This window comes from Protopterus annectens, chromosome 9.part0 (genome assembly GCF_019279795.1).
Source record: "Protopterus annectens isolate FY-2018-M chromosome 9.part0, PAN1.0, whole genome shotgun sequence".
NCBI lineage: Eukaryota > Metazoa > Chordata > Ceratodontiformes > Protopteridae > Protopterus > Protopterus annectens.
In genome coordinates, this window is record NC_056743.1 from 1,787,008,311 (window position 1) to 1,787,027,405 (window position 19,095).

Genomic DNA, 19,095 nt, shown 5'->3' on the forward strand with positions numbered 1-19,095 from the left:
GGTAGATCATGTCTACTAAACCGGACTGATTTCTTTGAAGCAGTCACTAGAGCTGTAGATGAGGGCAAGGTAGTGCACAAAGCTTATCTTGACCTTGCCAAGGCTTTTGATACCATCCCCCACTCTGGAATTATAGATAAACTCACTAAACTGGGCATAAATTCCTATGTCACAAGATGGGTTGCCAGCTGGCTCACTGACAGAACACACACAGTAAAAGTAGCCGACTCCAAATCTGACTTCAAACCAGTGACGAGTGGAGTACCACATGATTCGATCCTGGGTCCTCTCCTGTTCGGCATCTACTTCTTTGAAGTGCAGGCCAACACAGAAGGTCTTTGGCCAACAAAGTTCACAGATGACTGCAAACTGAAAGCCATAATAGAATCAACTAATGATGTAGACATCCTTCAAAAGGACCTCACAGAGAGAGATACTTGGTGTCAAACTCATGGCCTCAAGCTCAATGCCAAGAAGTGCATTGTCATCCCTTTGGGAAAAACTCGGTACCCATGAACTACCACATAGGCAGTAGCTCACTAAACACAAAGTGTGACAAGAGACCTCGGGACACAGGTGGACAGTAGTCTCTCCTTTGATAACCACATCGCCACAGTAGTCAGGAAATCCTTCTACGTGGCACACCTCATCACAAAAGGGTTCTCCTCAAGAAAGAAAGGAGGTCATTGTTCCTCTCTACTCATCCCTCATCAGACCCATTATAGAGTACAATGCCCCATTTGGCATGCATCTCACAAGATGCCTACAACAATTGGAAAGGCCACAGAAATACCTCACTAAGAGGATTACCGGCCTCAAACAAATGCCATAAGCAGACAGTCTCAAAAAACTCCAGCTCTACTCCGTCACATATCTCCTACTCAGATGCGATCTCTGCCTAACATACAAAGCTATGTCAAACCCAGAGCTGTTGAACATGCTACACTTAAAGAAATCCCAATCTCTCTGAACCACACGCTCCAGGGAACCTAAACCTCGTCACCACAATAAACAGAACATGCTGGAGGGACAGATTCCTGTCCCAGAGACTTCCCATACTCTGGAACAAACTACCCATTCATGTCAAGCAAAGCTCCTCATTGGCCCTCTTTAAGAAAAATCTTGACGACTGGATGGGAAATAGAAAATTCACCCCCGGGGATCACTTCTGCGGCACTGCTTGACAAGGGCACAGGAAAATAATTTTCTTGGGTGGCGAAAGCCAGACAACCTTTTTGGCTAGGCTTATATACGCCCCAGGGCCTATAGCTTAGTACCTACCTATGAACCTATGAACATCCAGAAAGAAAAAATGCAGAAGAAAAAAGGGACCCCTCAGCAAGAAAGGAATCTAAAACAAAAACCAGAACAAACAAAAGGGAGATGGAGGGAGGGAGTGTAAAAGGACATCTACTGTTATGGTAAGATTTTACACCACTGTACTATGTCCTTCTATATCACCACTGCTGTATCCCAAAACAGAAGAGAGAGTAAAAAAGCTTAAGAAACAGAATGGGAGGGGGAAGGCTGAGAATCAATATATATATATATATATATATACACATGTAAAAAAAAAAAAAAAAACAGGGCACTTGGGGCACTTACCTGGTGGTTAAGTATTCAGTACAGCAACAAGGCATTTAGATCAACTAGCAAAAATAATGTTCAAATGGCTGCCAAATAAGTTCAGGGTAGTTTATGTTCATACCCCTCTTTTATGCCCTACATTCTGTACAGGGAGCATAAATGTGACATTTGATGCATACAATATCATTAGGGTTTTATATACTGGCTGAGTGTCGGGCTGCCCTGGGCAGGAGATCCCTTCTGTTTTGGATACTGTAACAGTGATATAGAAGGACATCATCATGTACTGTTTTCTTATATGGCAGTAGACCATCATGTTTTTTGTAAAGACAGGGATGCTTAACAAAAAATAATACCAGAGAACAATCCATGTGCAATAAATAAAGAACTTTTAAAGGACAAAATTACTTTTGAGTTTGAATCACTTCAACTTTAAAGGTCTTTATCAAATGCTAAACCTCATCATTTAAGACCAATAACAAAATAAACAAACATATCAATGCTAGAATTTGGAGAAATGAGCTAGACAGCCGCTTTTCCATCCAATATCCTGTCCTACAAAGCAATTCTTCCCATATTAATGCAATCATACCAATAAGTACTCTACAAACATTACGTTATGAGATGAAGTTGGGTTAGACATTTGTGGCAAGTCATAAGGACATTTCAGTTGAAATAACTTACCGTTCTAAGGAAAGGCCCCAGGCAATTACAGACACCCCCTCTGGTAGACCCATAGGCAGTAGCATCTCTGGACGGAAAATACCAGAATTCCCAACCTCCACCCACTTCTTTAATCCTGAAAAAAGAGAAGATGGAGAGGACATTTTAAAATACTGATTGAATCATTTAAAATTTGCAGCAGATTTTGATTTTATGTGAAAAGAAATGCTCAAATAACCAGTGTGAAAGAACAATGTTCTAGAGCAGCAAAAACTATAAAACCCAAGTGTTTCCTTCAAAGATTATTGTAGGTTCATAGGTGAATACTAGACTAACTGCCCTGAAAGGCCATCTTAAGCATAAACAATATCTGGTGGTCAAAATCAAGCCCCGTGTCTTGTAAACATGAGGTGAGTAACAACCATTACGTCAAATCCATCTCCTACATCAGTATTTTATAAGATGAAATGTGTAGTTATAACACTGCATACAGCAGGAAACGTGTAACCAGCAACACATTTACTATCGGTAAAGAAATGCTTTTGTGGACTTCTCTGCATCTCACATATACACTTGCGTCTCAGTCCCCAGCCAAGGTACCCATTTACCTCCACCTTAGCTCATTTCATTATGAAAGATTCATCCCCACCTATGGCAGTGGAAGTAAGACTACATACATTACAACCAATTTTTAGTTAACCTCCGGTTACTTCTCTTCTTTGAGGCAGTAGTTGTCTGTTTAGTGTTGCTGCCTCACACTTCCAGGGTACAGTACTGACCACAAATTACTGCCTGGGTAGGGTCTGTATTTCCTTCTCGGTCCTCCACTAGCTTCTTCCAAAAGATAAGCTGACATGCTAGCTACTCTAAACTGTTCACACAACAGCCTTTAACTTAGCTGCATAGGTAGTAGCTGAAAAGACACTACAAGGATCAGTCATCTCAACTAACTGAAAGACTCAAAAAGCCTCAAAATGGCATTCTGTCCCTCATCATAATCTGACGCCAAAACAATACATTTTCACATGAACAAAATATGACTGAAGTTATTTTTTTATCAGCTGTTTATTGCAAACTTTACAAAGAGGAAAACTACTAAGTTCCACTTATCTGTAACAGTAGATGTTCATAGAACACACTGCCTTACTGGCATATTCACAGACAGGACCCTTTCAGTTTTCTAGGGTCCAACAGGAAGAGCAGATGAGAACACAAGCGTTGCAAACACCTGATGTTCCATATCAAATGCTACACACGCTCACAACAATAAAGGCTGCTGAACAAAAATACAACAGCAACTTCAACACCCACAACATACACCCAACAAAACGGAGATGGTGGGAGGATACTGCCGGCAAGGCAGTGTGTATTCTAAGAACATCTGCTGTTAGAGGTACATAGAAGTTAACCAACTGCACTAAGTTCATCAAACACACTGCCTTACTGGCATATAGGTAGACTTCCAAAGTTTACCCAACCTGGGAGGAGGAAGAATGAGAGTCTAGGAGCGCGTTCAGAACAGCCCTTGTGAAGTGTGCATTGGATCTAGAAAAGCATCCAGTTTATAGCGCTTCATGAAGGTAAGGATGCAGGACAAAGTTGCTGCCTCTAGAATACTTCATGTCTACTCCCTCCCAAAATGTCAATGAAGGGGAAAAGGTCCTGGTTAAAAGTCCCTTTATCTTCCCTGGATTCGCCTTGCCATGATGGGTGTGACAAAAAAAAATACTAGAGAACAACCCACTTGCAAATGAATCACACAGATACAAGCTGACCTTTCTCTGTACCAGAAAAGGATATAAAGTCTTTCGCCTTCCTAAAGGGCTTTGTTCTGTCAAGCTAGTACCTGACCTGCCTACGCACAACCAAAGAACAAAGAAATGTCTATCCCTTATTCTTATGTTCTGCAAAAGACAATGAGCTTAAAAGACTGACAGAGAGTGAAGACTGGATCCACTTTCAGCCTGAAAAAAGGATAAGTGCATAACACAACCCTATCCTTGTGGAAAATCAGGTAAGGTTGTTCCACCATTAGAGCTTGCAGCTCAGAACCTCACCTTGCAGATGTCAGAGCAATAAGCAAAAGTTTTCTATGTTAAGATGAGCTGGTTCAAAAGATGGTAAGGTCAACTTTTCAAGAACACAGTTGAGATTCAAAAGTGGAGGAATTTACTTGTGAGGGGGTTTCACGTGCAATTAACTATTTTACCAAAAAAGAAAGAAAGAAAGAAAAAAGAGGGGATCCACTGGCAGACAAGTAGAGATGGCCACTAAATGCATCTTAATATACACTAGCATTAGGCCATCCTGAAGTAGCTCACACCACTAGACTAGAGGGATATGAACCACACTGGACCCCCTGTTTACATTCAGGTACCACTTAGAAAACTCAACTCATTTGCTAACGTAGGATTTTCTAATAGCAGGTTTTCTGGTTTCCTTTAGTACTTGCTTAACATCCTCAAGAAACAAGTGCCCAGAGTGCAAGTAGCAATGCTGTACGAGTCATACTTGGAAGGAGGTGATAAAAAAGGATTTCAGGATGGATATTTAGCAGAGTACATGGGACGCAGGAAAAAAGGAGTACTTCTACTAATTGCTACAAGAGCTCCAATGGTGATAGAAAAGGAAAAAAAGACAACAGTGGTAGATTTGTGGTAGTAATGGGCTACTGGCAGGAGGGGGGGGATTATACTGGCATATAGCCATATTCTACCTAAAACTCCTATTATCAAGTTTTAAAAAAAATGGGAGAAATAATCAGCTTTCAGCTGGGAATATTACTTACAGGTAGGGATTGTAAATTGATTTGCAACAGTGAGGGTGTATCTGAGGGATCTAAAAGGAAAGTTTACCAAAAGTGGGTAGATGTCTGAAGAAATTTATGAAAATATTTGGCATGGAAGTTGCAAATTCAATAGTAGGAACTCTGTGAGAATTTACTCCGCATGGTACAATAAATAACTGGGACAGACTAGACAGAAAGTAGAGCTGTGTAAAATTTTTCCATAACAGATGTCCTTCTCTTCGCTCTTACACTATATTTTGCTATAGGGATCTCCCGCCCAAGGAAGCCTGACATTCAGCCAGTATACTAAAGCCTTATGATCTTATATGTGCATAGTTCTCAACCTTCCATCTCCAAAATGAGGAACACTAATCCTCATAATGTGGAATAAATGGGCAAAATGTGGAACACATACTAATGGTTTACTAACAACTTCAACTAGGAAGGTCATAGGATGGTTACAATATGCTGGTTTAACTTATAAAGAAGATCTTTTAATGAATTAGACTCATTTCATTTTACCATGGATTTCACTTAAAAAAATTCCTTACACTGAATGTGTGACAGAGCCTTTCAATGTGGAACTTCGAGGAACATGAACTTTTTAAGACCCCAAATGAGGTATGTTCCTCGTAATGAGGTACACTTGAGAGGTTATGTGTTATGTGCCGTACATCACAAGCATGTTCCCCCACACTGGAAGTAGGGCATACAAGTGATGTATGGATACAGTTACCCAGAAATGAATTGCCCTAGTACAGAACAGTCTCCACAGGACAAAGGAGTTCATGCACGTCCAGAACGAGAAAATGCAGAAGAAAAAGGGGAGAACCTCAGCCAGAAGAGAATTAAAAAAAAACAGAAACTAGAACAAATAAGAGGGGGCTGGAGCGAGGAAGCGAATACTGCAACAGTGAAGAGAATATCTACCGTTATGGTTTGACTTTACACAACTGTACTGTGTCCTTCTAATCACTGTTGCAGTATTCTTTACTGCAGGGGGAGTAAAAAAGATCAAGAAACAGAAAGGGAGGGTGAAGGCTGAGAAGAGTTCTTAGCAAACCCATACACAACGGTTCTAGAAAAACCTGCTATGGCTCTAGAAACCATATCCAACTTATAATGCTTAGTAAAGGTATACACTGAAGACCAGGTAGCAGCTTCAAGGACTGAACTGGTGTCCAACCCCTTGAAGAAGGCACTAGAACATTGACCTTTTATTTGTGTTTTTTTCTGCTGTTGGACTTTGTGGTGTGCTAAATTATGGCCAATGATTCCTTTGTACCTTTGCCCTGTTTATTTCGTGAAATGGGTGTTGATTCATCTCAAAGGTCGATTGAAAGATTTTTAGTGGAGACCGGTGACAGTGGAGGAGTTATAGGCCCCTCTGATGGTCGTGAAAATGATCTTTCTAATAGAAGGGATCATATCCTCTCCAAATGGGAGGAAGAGAGGAGAATTTCTGATTCTAATCCCTTTGCGATGATCGGAAAGGTGATCAGAATTGCAGCTATCCAAGAAGTTCAGGTACTTTTTGACAAGATTGAAAAACTTATGTTTAAGGAGACATCTGCCTTCTTAAACTTGTAGAGACTTCAAAGATATGTGGAGCTGAATCACACTGAGGGGGTTAAGGGAAGTAAAGAGCCCCTTCAATGCCTTTTGACCTCTCGGAAGAGGATAAATAGTTCCATGCTAGATGGGCAGCGCCAGCCCATAAGTGTAGCTCGAAGTGGGTGGCCATTCTGAAAGAAAGAGATGCGCTTAAAAGATTTAAGTTAAAGGAAGAGACCAAAAGTTTATGTAAGAAGTATTTCAGCGGACTAATGTTGATAATTTGGAACAGTTTTTAAAAACATGAATGAGAAACTGTCCACTTATGAGAATGAGGTTATTGAAAGAGAGAAACGCAAATTAGTCAGACATGTAGGTGACTATGAACGTAACTAAGCATTCCTAGTGGTCTCTAAGCAATGGAATAAGGAATGCAGTGAGATTCCAAGGAGGACAGGAAGCAGCACATCGTTGCTACGTAAGGAAAGTGGAAAGTACAGCTTTGTCAATGGACTATGACAGTGAAGACTATCAAGAGTTTCCTCACTTGCCTCAAGCTCAAAATAGTAACTATTTAAATAAAACATTTCATGATGAACAAAGGCAAGGAGGTAACCGTAAACGTTTGTGGCAAGGACCAGAGACAGTACAGTTGTGTACACTTACCATAAATGTAGATGTTCGAGTGTATTCACTGTTGCAGTCCTAACCAATAGGTTATCTGGCTCCCGGTAGCCCTCGATCAGCCAGAATACCAAAGGTAAGTAAAAATGACGTTGGCTGTCATCGGTTGTAAAGGACGTTAGGGCGTCCGATACAAAAGGAGGCACTTCCTCAGTCTTTCTTGCCCATAATAGTTAGAAGCCCCCAGAAAACAAGGCTTAAACTAAATTTAGCCTGTACCTTAGGAAAAGAGAAAAAAGGGGGAAGGAGGGAGGGAAAGCAGGACTTCAACAGTCAATACACTCGAACATCTACATTTATGGTAAGTGTACACAACTGTACTATGTTCATCGTGTTTAACTTTTGCAGTCCTAACCAATGGGTTGATTATCGAAGCCCAGAGAAAAGGGAGGAGGAACCAACAGAATCAAGGAATGGAGATAATGCCCTGCAGAACAGCAGTGGCAAACCCTGCCCTGGCTTTTGAAAACAAAGGCAAATTATAATGCTTTGTGAAAGTGTGAACAGAAGACCACGTGGCAGCTTCCAAAATGTCTTTAGTAGGGACACCCCTTAAAAACACTGCAGAAGTGGAAGCTGCTTCAGTTGAGTGGGTCCTAACCCCACTGAGGAGAAACCTTGCCATGAAAGGAAAAACAAAAAGTAATACAATGAGCAATTCATTTAGACATGGTTTGCTTAGAAATAGCCTTGCCCTGAGCTCCAGGAGCAAAGCTGACCAATAGCTGAGCTGATTTCTGAAGGTCTTTAGTCCTGTCCAGGTAAAACCTGAGCTGTCTATGCACATCAAGAGAATGTAGGATCCACTCACCTCTATTTCGAGGATTAGGAAAGAAGGTAGGAAGGTGTATGGACTGATTAAGAGTCAGGCTAGAAACCACCTTAGGCATAAAGGAGGGGTTGGTTCTAAAGGAGACCCTAGCTGCATGGAAAATAAGAAAAGGCTCCACAGCAATCAAAGCCTGCAGCTCTGAAATCCTCCTTGCTGAAGTTACAGCCAAGAGGAAGGCAGTCTTCCACAAGAGAAACTTTAAATCTGAAGTGGCAGCTGGCTCAAAAGGAGGAAGAGTGAGTTTCTCTAGAACAAAATTAAGATCCAAGGCTGGAGTAGGCACCCTTCTAAGAGGTTTTAAGTTGCAAGCACCTCTGAGAAACATTTTCATCAGAGGATGAGAGAAAATGGGTTGTTCAAAAGAACAATGAGCAGAAATGGCTGAAGCATGGATCTTGATAGAGGAAAATGAAAGACCACCCTGAAGCAAATCAGCCAGGTATTCCAGGATCAGGGGAAGGATAGGCTGAGAAGAAGATTCCCCTCTAACCTGCATCCAAAGAGAGAATCTTTCCCATTTGTCAGCATAAGACTTCCGAGTGCTAGGCCTCCTGGCCTCCTTCAGCACGTCGACCACCTGCTGGGACAGGGAAGAAGAATAGGATGGAGTCATACAACGAGCCAAGCTGCCAAATGGAGAGACTAAAGATGAGGATGTAGAACGTTTCCCCCTTCCTGAACCAAAAGAGCTGGCCTCAGAGGAAGATGCCAAGGAGGAAATTGGGAGAGACTGAGAAGCAGTGGATACTAATGCTGCCTGGGCCAGTCTGGAGCTATGAAAACAGTCCATGGTCATTCGTCCCTGATCTTCAATCTTCAATTTTCTGGGAATCTTCTGATCTTCTGGGAAGAAGAGGAGGGAAGGCATAAACTGACAGCAGCGTCCAAGGGAAGGACAGAGCATCCACTCTCCAGGCTCTGCTCTGATGCTCTCTGGTGCAAAAAAGAGGTAGAAGATGGTTGTATGGAGAGGAGAAGAGATCCACTTGAGGAGTGCCCCAGCACTGAATGATGCTGTAAAAAACTGCTCTGTTCAGCTGCCACTCGTGAGGATCCAGGGTCTTGTCTGCTCAACTGGTCTGCCAAAACACTAAGCCTTCCTGGAAGAAATTGAGCTAGGAGATGCAGGCCCAGTGATACTGCTATGGACCAAAGACTCATGCTCTGTCTGCACAGGAGGTAAGAATGAGTCCTTCCCTGCTTGTTGATGTACCACACAACTGTGGTGTTGTCTGTCTTGACAAGAAGGGTCCCTGGAGAAAGAAGATGCTTGAAAGCTAGTAAGGCCTGCTGGACTGCCATCAACTCTCTTAAATTTATGTGCAGGTGCATCTGCTGAGCATTCCAACTTCCCTGTATGCATCTGCCATCCAGGTGAGCTCCCCAGGCATAGTCCGATGCTTCTGTGGTATGAACTTCAGTGACCAGGGGTGGGCAAAAAGACATGCCTTTGTTCTGTAGACAGGCTGTTGCCTACCAAAGAAACTTTGTCCGCAGACATGGAAGCAGAGGAATTATCACATCCAGGTCCTGTGTGTGATGACACCAAGTGTTCTTGAGGTACCATTGCAATTTCCTCATATGCAGTTTTGCATATGGAATCATTAGAATGCAAGAGGCCATGAATCCCAGAGCTTGCAGGTATTTCCTTGCAGGGAGCTGGGACAGGCTTGCCAAATCCTTGAAGTAAACTGAAAGAGTTGTCTGCTTCTCCTGGGTGAGATATATCATCTGGGCGGCATGTTCAGACTCGCTCCCAGGAATGTAATCTCTTTGGAAGGCACCATTTTTGATTTTTCCAAGTTGATAGTGTAACCTAGGGAAGAGAGAAGAATCTTTACAAATTATAGATCCTTTAGCAGCTGTTCCTGAGAATTTGCTTGAATTAGACAGTCATCCAAGTATGGATAAATCTGAATTTTCTTTTGCCTGCAAAAAGCAATGACTGGAGCCAGGCACTTTGTGAAAACTCTGGGAGCAGTAGATAAGCCAAAGGGCAACACAGAGAATTGATAATATTGCTTGCCCACCCTGAAACGAAGGCATTGCCTGCAACTTTCCCTGACAGGGATGTGCAGATAAGCTTCTTTGAGATCCAAAGTTACCAGCCAGGAATCCTTTTCTAACACTGGCAGTAACTGATGCACAGTGAGCATTTTGAACTTTGGAATTATCAAGAAAGTGTTCAGGATGGACAGATCCAGGAAAGGATGCCAGGCACCTTCTTTTTTTGGAACTAGGAAAAGTCTGGAATAGAATTCCTGGCCTACCTGCTGAGCAGGAACTGAGTCTATTGCTCCCAGATGTAACAGAGACAAAATTTGCTTTTCTACTTCTGCCCTTTAGTTTGGAGGAGCATCCGGGAATCCTTTGGGTACTGGAAAGGTGTGGAAAGAAAACTTCTGCCCTAGGGAGACAGCTCTGAGTACCCATCTGTCGTCCGTGATGGTGGCCCAAACATTTCCAAACAGGGCCAACCTTCCCCCTAAAGGGCTCTCCGGGCAGTCAAGAACAGGCAGAAGTTGGACGGTCATTGAGAATGTTTAGATTGAGATGCAGGTTTAGAACTTCCCACCTTGGAAGAGGAAGCCTGCCAAAGTACAGTTTTGTACCTACCATAAATGTAGATGTTCGAGGATCCACATTGCTGCAGTCCTAACTATTGGGTAGTCCGCTGTCCAGTCGGGAATAATAAAGAAAGTATATGGCTGGGGTCAGGTCAGCGGCGGACTGACGTCAGTGCGGTCAGGGTACTAATGCGCATGACCGACGTCATATCCTCAGTCTTTTCTTGCCCCAGATGTCAGAAGACCCTAAAAAGACAAGGCCCAATATACCTGCACCAAAAATATGTACAATATATACAAAATTATCAGCATACAACCTCACCTACACAACCACTAAACACAGAGGGAAGGAGGGAGGGTTGACTGCAGCAATGTGGATCCTCGAACATCTACATTTATGGTAGGTACAAAACTGTACTATGTTCTTCATTCCACATTGCTGCAGTCCTAACTATTGGGTAGAATCCCAAAGCAGAGGTAAGGGAGGCTGGCAAATCATAAAGAAGCAGGAGCTGACAACATGCCTTGCAAAATAGCTGTGGCAAAACCAGCCCTAGACTTAGAGTAGAGAGGAAGGTGATAATGCTTAGAGAAAGTATGCACTGAACTCCAAGTAGCTGCCTCCAAAATATCCTTAGTTGCCACCCCTTAGAAATGCTGTTGAAGTGGCAGTAGCCCTAGTGGAATGAGGCCTAATCCCAGCTGGAATCTCCTTGCCATGATGGGAATAACAAAATGCAATGCAAAACCCAATCCACCTAGAAATAGTTTGTTTTGACACAGGCTTGCCCTGAACTCAAAGCAAAAGAAACAAACAACTGCTGAGACTGCCTAAAATCCTTAGTCCTGCTTAAATAATAACAATTGCCTGTGTACATCTAAAGTGTGCAAAATCTTTTCCCTTTATTTTGGGGGTCTGCATAAAAGTAGGCAAATGAATAGTTTGGTTTAAAGCCACACTAGAAACCACCTTAGGCATAAAGGAAGGATTAGTGCGTAATGATACCCTATCCTTATGGAAAATCAAAAGGGCTCTACTGCCATAAGGGCCTGCAACTCAGACACCCTTCTTGCAGAAGTAATAGCCAACAGAAAAGCAGTCTTCCATGACAAGTATTTCAATTCAGCAGTAGCCGCAGGCTCAAAAGGTTGTAGAGTAAGTTTTTCCAACACAAAATTGAGATCCCAAGCAGGAGTAGGAGCTCTACGGGGGTCTTATATTCTTTGCCCTCTAAGAAACTGCTTGAACAAAGGATGCGAAAACAATGGTGGGTCACAATCATAGTGAGCTGAAATTGCTGCAGCATGAATCTTAATGGAAGAGAAGGACAAACCTTTGTCCAATAACTCAGTAAGATATTGAAGAGCCACACTCAAATTAGGCTCAGAAATCTCCAAATTCTTTGCTGTACTCCAAAATAAAAATCTCTTCCATTTTCTGCGTACACTTTCCTTGTACTAGGTCTTCTAGCTTCCATAATCACATTTAAAACTTGTTGAGGAAGTTGAGACCTGCTGTGTTTCAACACAGAATATGCCAGGCTGTCAGATGAAGAGAGTGAAGCTTGACATTGAGCAGATGACCGTCCTTCTGAGATAACAGATGTGGAATCAAAGGTAAAGGCCATGGAGGCTTCCTTACCAGACTCCTTAGTAGTGGGTACCAGTGTTGCGAGGCCAATCTGGAGCTATTAAAATCATCCTTGGCTTGTCTTGTCTGACCTTTAAGAGCACCTTTGGAAGAAGAGGCAGAGGTGGAAAGGCATACACATGAAGATTTTTCCAACTGAAAGACAGAGCATCCACTTTCCAAGCTGTGTGATGAAACCCCTTTGTGCAAAACTTTGGCAGCTGGTGGTTTAGTGGAGAAGCGAACAGATCTATGTCTGGAGTTCCCCATGACACTGTCAATTTCTGAAATACATGAAGATCCAGTTTCCACTGTGGGGATCCATGATTTGTCTGCTTAACACATCTGCTAAGGAGTTCTGTGCTCGGCAGAAACCTTGCCTGAAGAGTTAGTTGCAAGCTGAGCGCAGTCTCCCATAAAATCATTGCTTGCCTGCATAGAGGATAAGAATGTGTTCCCCTTGTTTGTTGATGTACCACATGACAGTTGTGTTGTCTGTTAGAATCAACACCTGCCCTGGAAGAAGTAACTCCTTGAAAGCCATTAATGCAAACTGGACTGCTAACATCTCCTTCATGTTGATATGTAGATGCTGTAGTCTGGCAGGCCACTTGTCTTGTATCCACTTTCCATTTAGATGAGCTCCCCAAGCAATGTCCGAGGCATCTGTCGTTAAAATCTGACTCGCCTCTGGCGGGTCACAGAGAGTCCCTTGTTTAGGTGACATTCCTGAGCCCACCACAAAAATTCTTTTTGAAGGCAAGGTATTATTTGAATGACAGTGTCCAAATCCTGGCAGTGCTGTGTCCATACATTTTTGAGATACCACTGCAGCTTCCTCATATGCAGTTTGGCATTGGGAAGCACCAGAATACAAGATGCCATGAACCCTAATGCTTGAAGGACTGTCCTTGCAGTCAGCATGGACTGATGAGATAGTTGATGGAAGTAAAGTGATAGACTCTTTTGTTTGTCCGGGGTTAAAAAGGCCATCTGGGCTGCTGTATTCAGTCTCACACCCAGAAAGCACGTCTTGAGAGGGTACTACACTGGACTTTATTTCGTTCACAGAATACCCTAGGCATCTTAGCACTGCTATAACATATTCCAGATGCTGTAGAAGGTCTTCCTTTTCTTGAGCCAGAATCAGGCAGTCGTCCAAGTAAGGATAGATTTGAATTCCTTTTAGCCTGAAGTAAGCTATCACTGGAGCCAGAACCTTTGTGAATACTCTGGGCAGTAGATAAGCCAAAGGGCAATGCAGAGAACTGATAATGAGAATTTCCAGCTCGAAACGCAGATACTTCCTGCAACTTAGTCTTATAGGCACATGAAGGTAAGCTTCCTTGAGATCTAAAGTTACCATCCAGTGATCTTTGCCCAGCAGAGGTAAAAGCTGTTGTAACGTCAACATCTTGAACTTGGGAATGTCCAGATAAGTGTTGAGGATAGATAAATCCAAAATTGGTCTCCACGTGTTCCCCTTCTTTGGTACTAGGAACAGGCGAGAATAAAATCCTAGGCCCCTTTCTGATACAGGGACTGGCTGAATGGCCCCTATTTGGAGTAACAGAGAAATTTGCTTGTGAGCCTCTTTCCTTTGTGGAGGAGGAACGTCTGGCATGCCTTTGAAAGGGGCAATGTATGGAAATAAAACCTGTAACCGTGGTGAATGATATCCAACACCCATCTGTCTTGAGTAATTAAATCCCAATTTTCTTTGAAAAGAGACAGTCTTCCTCCCAAAGGAGCTGCCAGACGAGAATCTACTGGCAGCTGAAAAGGCAGGTCATTGGGTCTGTTTAGAAAGGACTGACCCTGCCCTCACCAGAAGTCTGAGCAGGTGAACTCCCTGTTCTAGGCCTAAAAGAACCTTGAGCTCTGCCCCTACCACGTCTAGACCTACCCCTAGACTGGGAATCATAAGCAGGATATGTCCATCCCTTAGTAGGCCAATTTCTACTAAACTTGGTGGCTGCACCTGCAAAAAATCTTTAACAGTTTGCATAGACTTAGCTTTGTCCTCCATTTTCTTTAAAACTGCTTCCACAGGCTAACCAAACAACACATCAGACTGTAAAGGAGCATCCAAAATCCATGTCTTAACATGCTCAGCTAAATTCTGATCCCTCAACCAGGCATGCCTGCGAAGAACAGAACTAGTGGCAGCCACCCTCGAGGAGGCCTGTACAGCATCAAAACCACATTGCAAAGAATGCTTACCCACTTGTTCAGACACATGAACTAAATCCAGCAACTCTTTACACTCAATACCTTCCGCCAAAGCATCCACCTTAGATTTCAATTGTGAAAGGAGATAATTTTGATATTTTAGCATGTGAAACTGACAATTCAACGCCTCATGGCTAAAGTGGAAGAAGTATACACTTTCTTTCCCCATCTATCCAAAGCCCTTGCCTCTTTATCAGTGGGAACAGGGTTTTTAACAACAGAGGCCTTAACACCTTTAGGTCCCTGAGAAACAGTTTCCGGGTCTGCCCTAGGACTCTTAAAAGATACTTATGAGCTTCAGGCACCCTATAGTACCTATCAGGTTTAACAGGAGCAGGAGGCAAAGAATCAGGGTTCAGGAAGCCTCTGCAAAAACATCTTCCACCACATTCAACACAGGAGGTATAGCTAAGGGCCTATGCTGGGGTAAAACAAGAATTCCCTAAGCCTTTTCCTGGAATCAGAGTAATCTTGGCCTTCCCATTTAAAGTGCTCCCTCATGGAATGCAGAGTCTCTGAAAATGAGAAATCCTCAGGAGGAGAAGCTGTAGGAGTGGAATCATCCACATCAGAATCAGAATAAGGAGGATACTCCTGCAAGTCTTCCAGAAGACTCAGAAGCCTCTGAACACTGTTCAAAACTCTCAAACTCAGGTTCCACCCTAGGCCTCTTATCAGGAGGGCATAGAACCTCTAATCATAGTAATCAAATCTTCTGCCATTTTAAGCATATGTTTCTTAGGCACAGAACCTGAAGTGCTAGGAGAAGCCCCCACTGAAGCTAAACTTGGCCTACCTCTCAAAGAAGTTTTGGAAACAGAAGGAGAGGCTCTAACTACCTTGGGAAGAGAGGGAAGAACAGTCACCTGAGAAGCCCCTCAGCCTGGCCTACCTCCTGAGAAGGCACATCCTGTAACAGCAAAGTCTCTGCCTGAGACTCCAAAGAAACTCCTGGCAAAACCTCTGGCTCCATTGAGCCTTCTAAAGAACCGCGTCGGGACTGCCGGTTCATCAACCCTAGGCTTCGCTGTTTTGTCCTTGCGCTTTTGGCCCGGCGGGGGCCGGAGCATCCGACGGCATTTTATAATTACAACGCTTCCCAAACACTAACCTGGCACAGTCTAACCTCCTCTTAATAGTGCGTTTGTTAAATCTAGCACAAGAGCGGCATCCAACAACGCCGTGCTCAGGCCCTAAACAAGGTATACACAAGGTATGGTAATCCCTATGAGGTATCTGTTTCCCACAAGAAATACAGTTATTCACTTTTTCTGACATCCGGTTAAATACTGAGGCAAGAAAACCAAAATGTTCCCAACGGGTACTTAGCCAACTTTGATTCGGTCTGAAACTCCGACTTCAGAAAATTTCAGAACGCCAACCTGCACTTGCAAAACTGCTTCTGCATCGGACCATGCGGCAAAAAAGACTGAGGATATGATATACTTTGGTATTCGGGCCGACTGGACAGCGGACTACCCAATAGTTAGGACTGCAGCAATGTGGAATGAAGAACATCGCTTAGACCTTTGAGGGGTAGCCCCCTGCCCCCTAGAAGATTTGTAACCTCTAGTCCTAGAACAGCTCTGTCTGCTAGTATCAGGGAGCATCCAACTCTGAGAAGGGTAATTCCTGCTAAAGCGAGGAGGCTGAACTTGCAGAAAGTCTTTAACTGTCTGCATAGACTTGGCCTTATCTTCCATCTTCTTGAGCACTTCCTCTGCTTTGCTGCCAAAAAGACTGTCCTTATGCAAAGGTACATCTAAAAGCTTAGCCTTAACAGGCTCCAAAAGGGGCTGCTACCTGAAGCAAGCATGCCTTCTAATAACAGAGCCAGTAGCTATAGCCCTACAGAAGACTTCTAGAATGTCAAAACCACAATATAAAGAATGCTTATTGACTAGACTGGCAGAATTCAGCAAATCCTGCATATCCTTACTCTCCACCAACTGAGGCACACCTGCTATCCTAGATTTAATAGCTTCCGAGGTGTGCTGCTGGTACTTCAGCATATGAAAAAAAAAATTAGTAGACCTAATAGCAAGAGTGGCAGAGATATAAACCTTTTTACTCCACCTATATGGGTTCCTGAATTCCCTGTCAGAAGGAACAGGATTTTTAGAAACAGCGGCCTTAACTCCTTTAGCCTTGAGAAATAACCTCTGGATCAGCCAACGGATTCCTAAAAAGAAACAAATGAGAATCAGGAATTCTACAGTACCTGTCAGGTTTCCTAGGAGCAGGAGGAACCAAATTTGGAGTCAAGGAATTTTCCAGAAAAACATCAACCACTTCCAACACAGGAGGAATAGCCAAAGGCTTATGCTGAGGCAAATCCAAAAACTCCCTAATCCTTTTCTTAGAAAGGGGGTAATCCTGACCTTCCCATTTAAAATATTCCCTGAGAGTATTTAAAGTATCACCAAAAGAGAAATCTTCTGGAGGAGAAGCAGAAGGGATGGAATCCTCTGTGTATGAATCCTCAAAAGGAGAGAAAGCTTGAGAAACAACTTCTTCATCTACAGAAATACTAGAAGTATCCGAACCTGAAAAGGACAAAGCCTCAGGAGAGACATCCCTACCTCTTTTTGAAGGAGGAGGCTGTGAACCCCTAATAAGAGTCAAAAGGTCATCAGCCATTTTAACCATTTGAGAATGAGTGGAATGAGAGGAAACTGGAGCCTGCTTCTTCACAGGCTTATGACTGGAAGGTTTACCTGCAAGTCTAAAGGACTCAGGAGGCTTGGCAACCGTCGAAGTTGCAGCCGAAGTCGTCAGTATGAGCTTGCTGTCTGAATGAGGAACTGAGGTCTCAGACTATGAGCTTGCTGTCTGAATGAGGAACTGAGGTCTCAGACACCGGAGTCAGCTTCGCAGCTTCGGATCCAGCTGAAGAGGCAACAAGCGGAAGGTCAGAAGGCAAAATGGATGCCGAAGGCCTGGGGATCTCAGAAATGGTCTCAACAGAGACCTGCGGTTGAAAATCTGTAGGCTGCAGGGGCTGCAAAGGCGCCTCACTGGCTACTGCATGACTGACGACCAACCTAACATCATCCAAGGACTTGACCTTCGGAAACCTGTCGCGGTCCTTATCCTTACGCTTCTTGGGGATATCCGAAGCCTGAAGACCAGCGGACCCCATACTGACAAACTTAGGCCAAACTCCAAAATGCTTAGCTAAAAGCTTAGCCCAACAACGAATAGCATGCGGATTAAAGGAAGCACAAAGATCACAATTAGGAACGTCATGGTCAAGGCCTAAACAAATAATACAATAGGAATGAAAATCTCAATGGGGAATCTGTTTTCCACAGGTAAGACAGTTATTAACCTTTTCTGACATTCGTTAAGGCAAGAAAAGAGGATCCCCAATGGGGTACTTGGCTGTAGTTGACTTTAACTTCACAGTCGGAAACACAAAAGGTAAACTGCTGACTGGCACTCGTGCAAGAAATGCTTCTGCTTCGGGCTCCGTGGCAAGGAAGACTGAGGAAGTGACGTCGGCTGCCTCCTTTTGTATCGGACGCCCTAACACCCTTTACAAGTGACAGCCGACGTCATTTTTACTTACCTTTGCTATTCTGGCCGATCAGGGGCTACTGGGAGCCGGATAACCCATTGGTTAGGACTGCAGCAGTGAAACATGATGAACATCTACACAGAGTCCTCGCTCATTTAAGCGAGGCAAATGGAAGAGACTGTGGGGAAAATGTGGGGCCTGTAAGTAATATCTGTTTTGATGTCTTTGACCAATACGTTGTGAATTTATCTGGCTATGCCTTTTCCAACTGTGAGTTAAATGTTCTAAACAAAGGCTTGAAATTCGTTATCACCTCATTTCCTAGATTAAATGAAATGAAAATTGAAACGTTTAGGTTTATATGTAATCATTTGATGCATTATTTTTATGTGAATGACTTAAGTGTACAAAATTGTTCTTTTGATTTTAATTCCGAAATTAATGAAAGTGAAGCAAGTTTTTATTCTTGTGATTCTGATGTAGCTACCAATGCTTATATTAAGTTTAATACAGGGCAGGTTCCATATAAAGTAGTTTTATTCCTCCTTTCAGGAATGAGACTATTCAATGCTTTTCTACTTCATTAAAATACAGCACAGAAAAGGAATTTGATAATTTTTCAAGAAAAAAGTAATGTTACTTATAATTTAACAAAAGAAGAATGGGAAGGTTTGTTAAAACTTGGCCGTATGAAGGATTTAATATTTAAGCCTTCAGATAAGGGGGCTAAGTTAGTTGTTCTTCATTATTCCCAATATTTACATGCGTTAAAAACACCTGAATGATGAAAATTTGTATAAAAGTTAATTTAGAAGTATATGTCAAAGCAATGGATGAATATAGAGATTTATTGCATAAAGGGTTAAGGTTGAACTATTTCTCTTTACATGATATACAAAATGTGTTTAGTAGCAAAGATGGTAAAATGACACACTTCTTTTGTCTGCCTAAAATTCACAAAAATTTATCTGACCCTCCAGGATGTCCTATTGTATCGGCGTGTGGATATTTCACACATATTTCATGTTTTCTTCACAG

General features: G+C 42.8%; 1 protein-coding gene across 1 annotated transcript in view; it reads right to left on the bottom strand.

Moving 5' to 3' along the window:
* FARSA (phenylalanyl-tRNA synthetase subunit alpha) overlaps positions 1-19,095 on the bottom strand; it is a 529,543-nt gene that overhangs the window by 100,248 nt on the left and 410,200 nt on the right. The window contains exon 12 of the mRNA XM_044084657.1: positions 2,272-2,386. Within this exon, the coding sequence (XP_043940592.1) occupies positions 2,272-2,386 (115 nt within the window). The remainder of the gene's footprint in view (positions 1-2,271; positions 2,387-19,095) is intronic.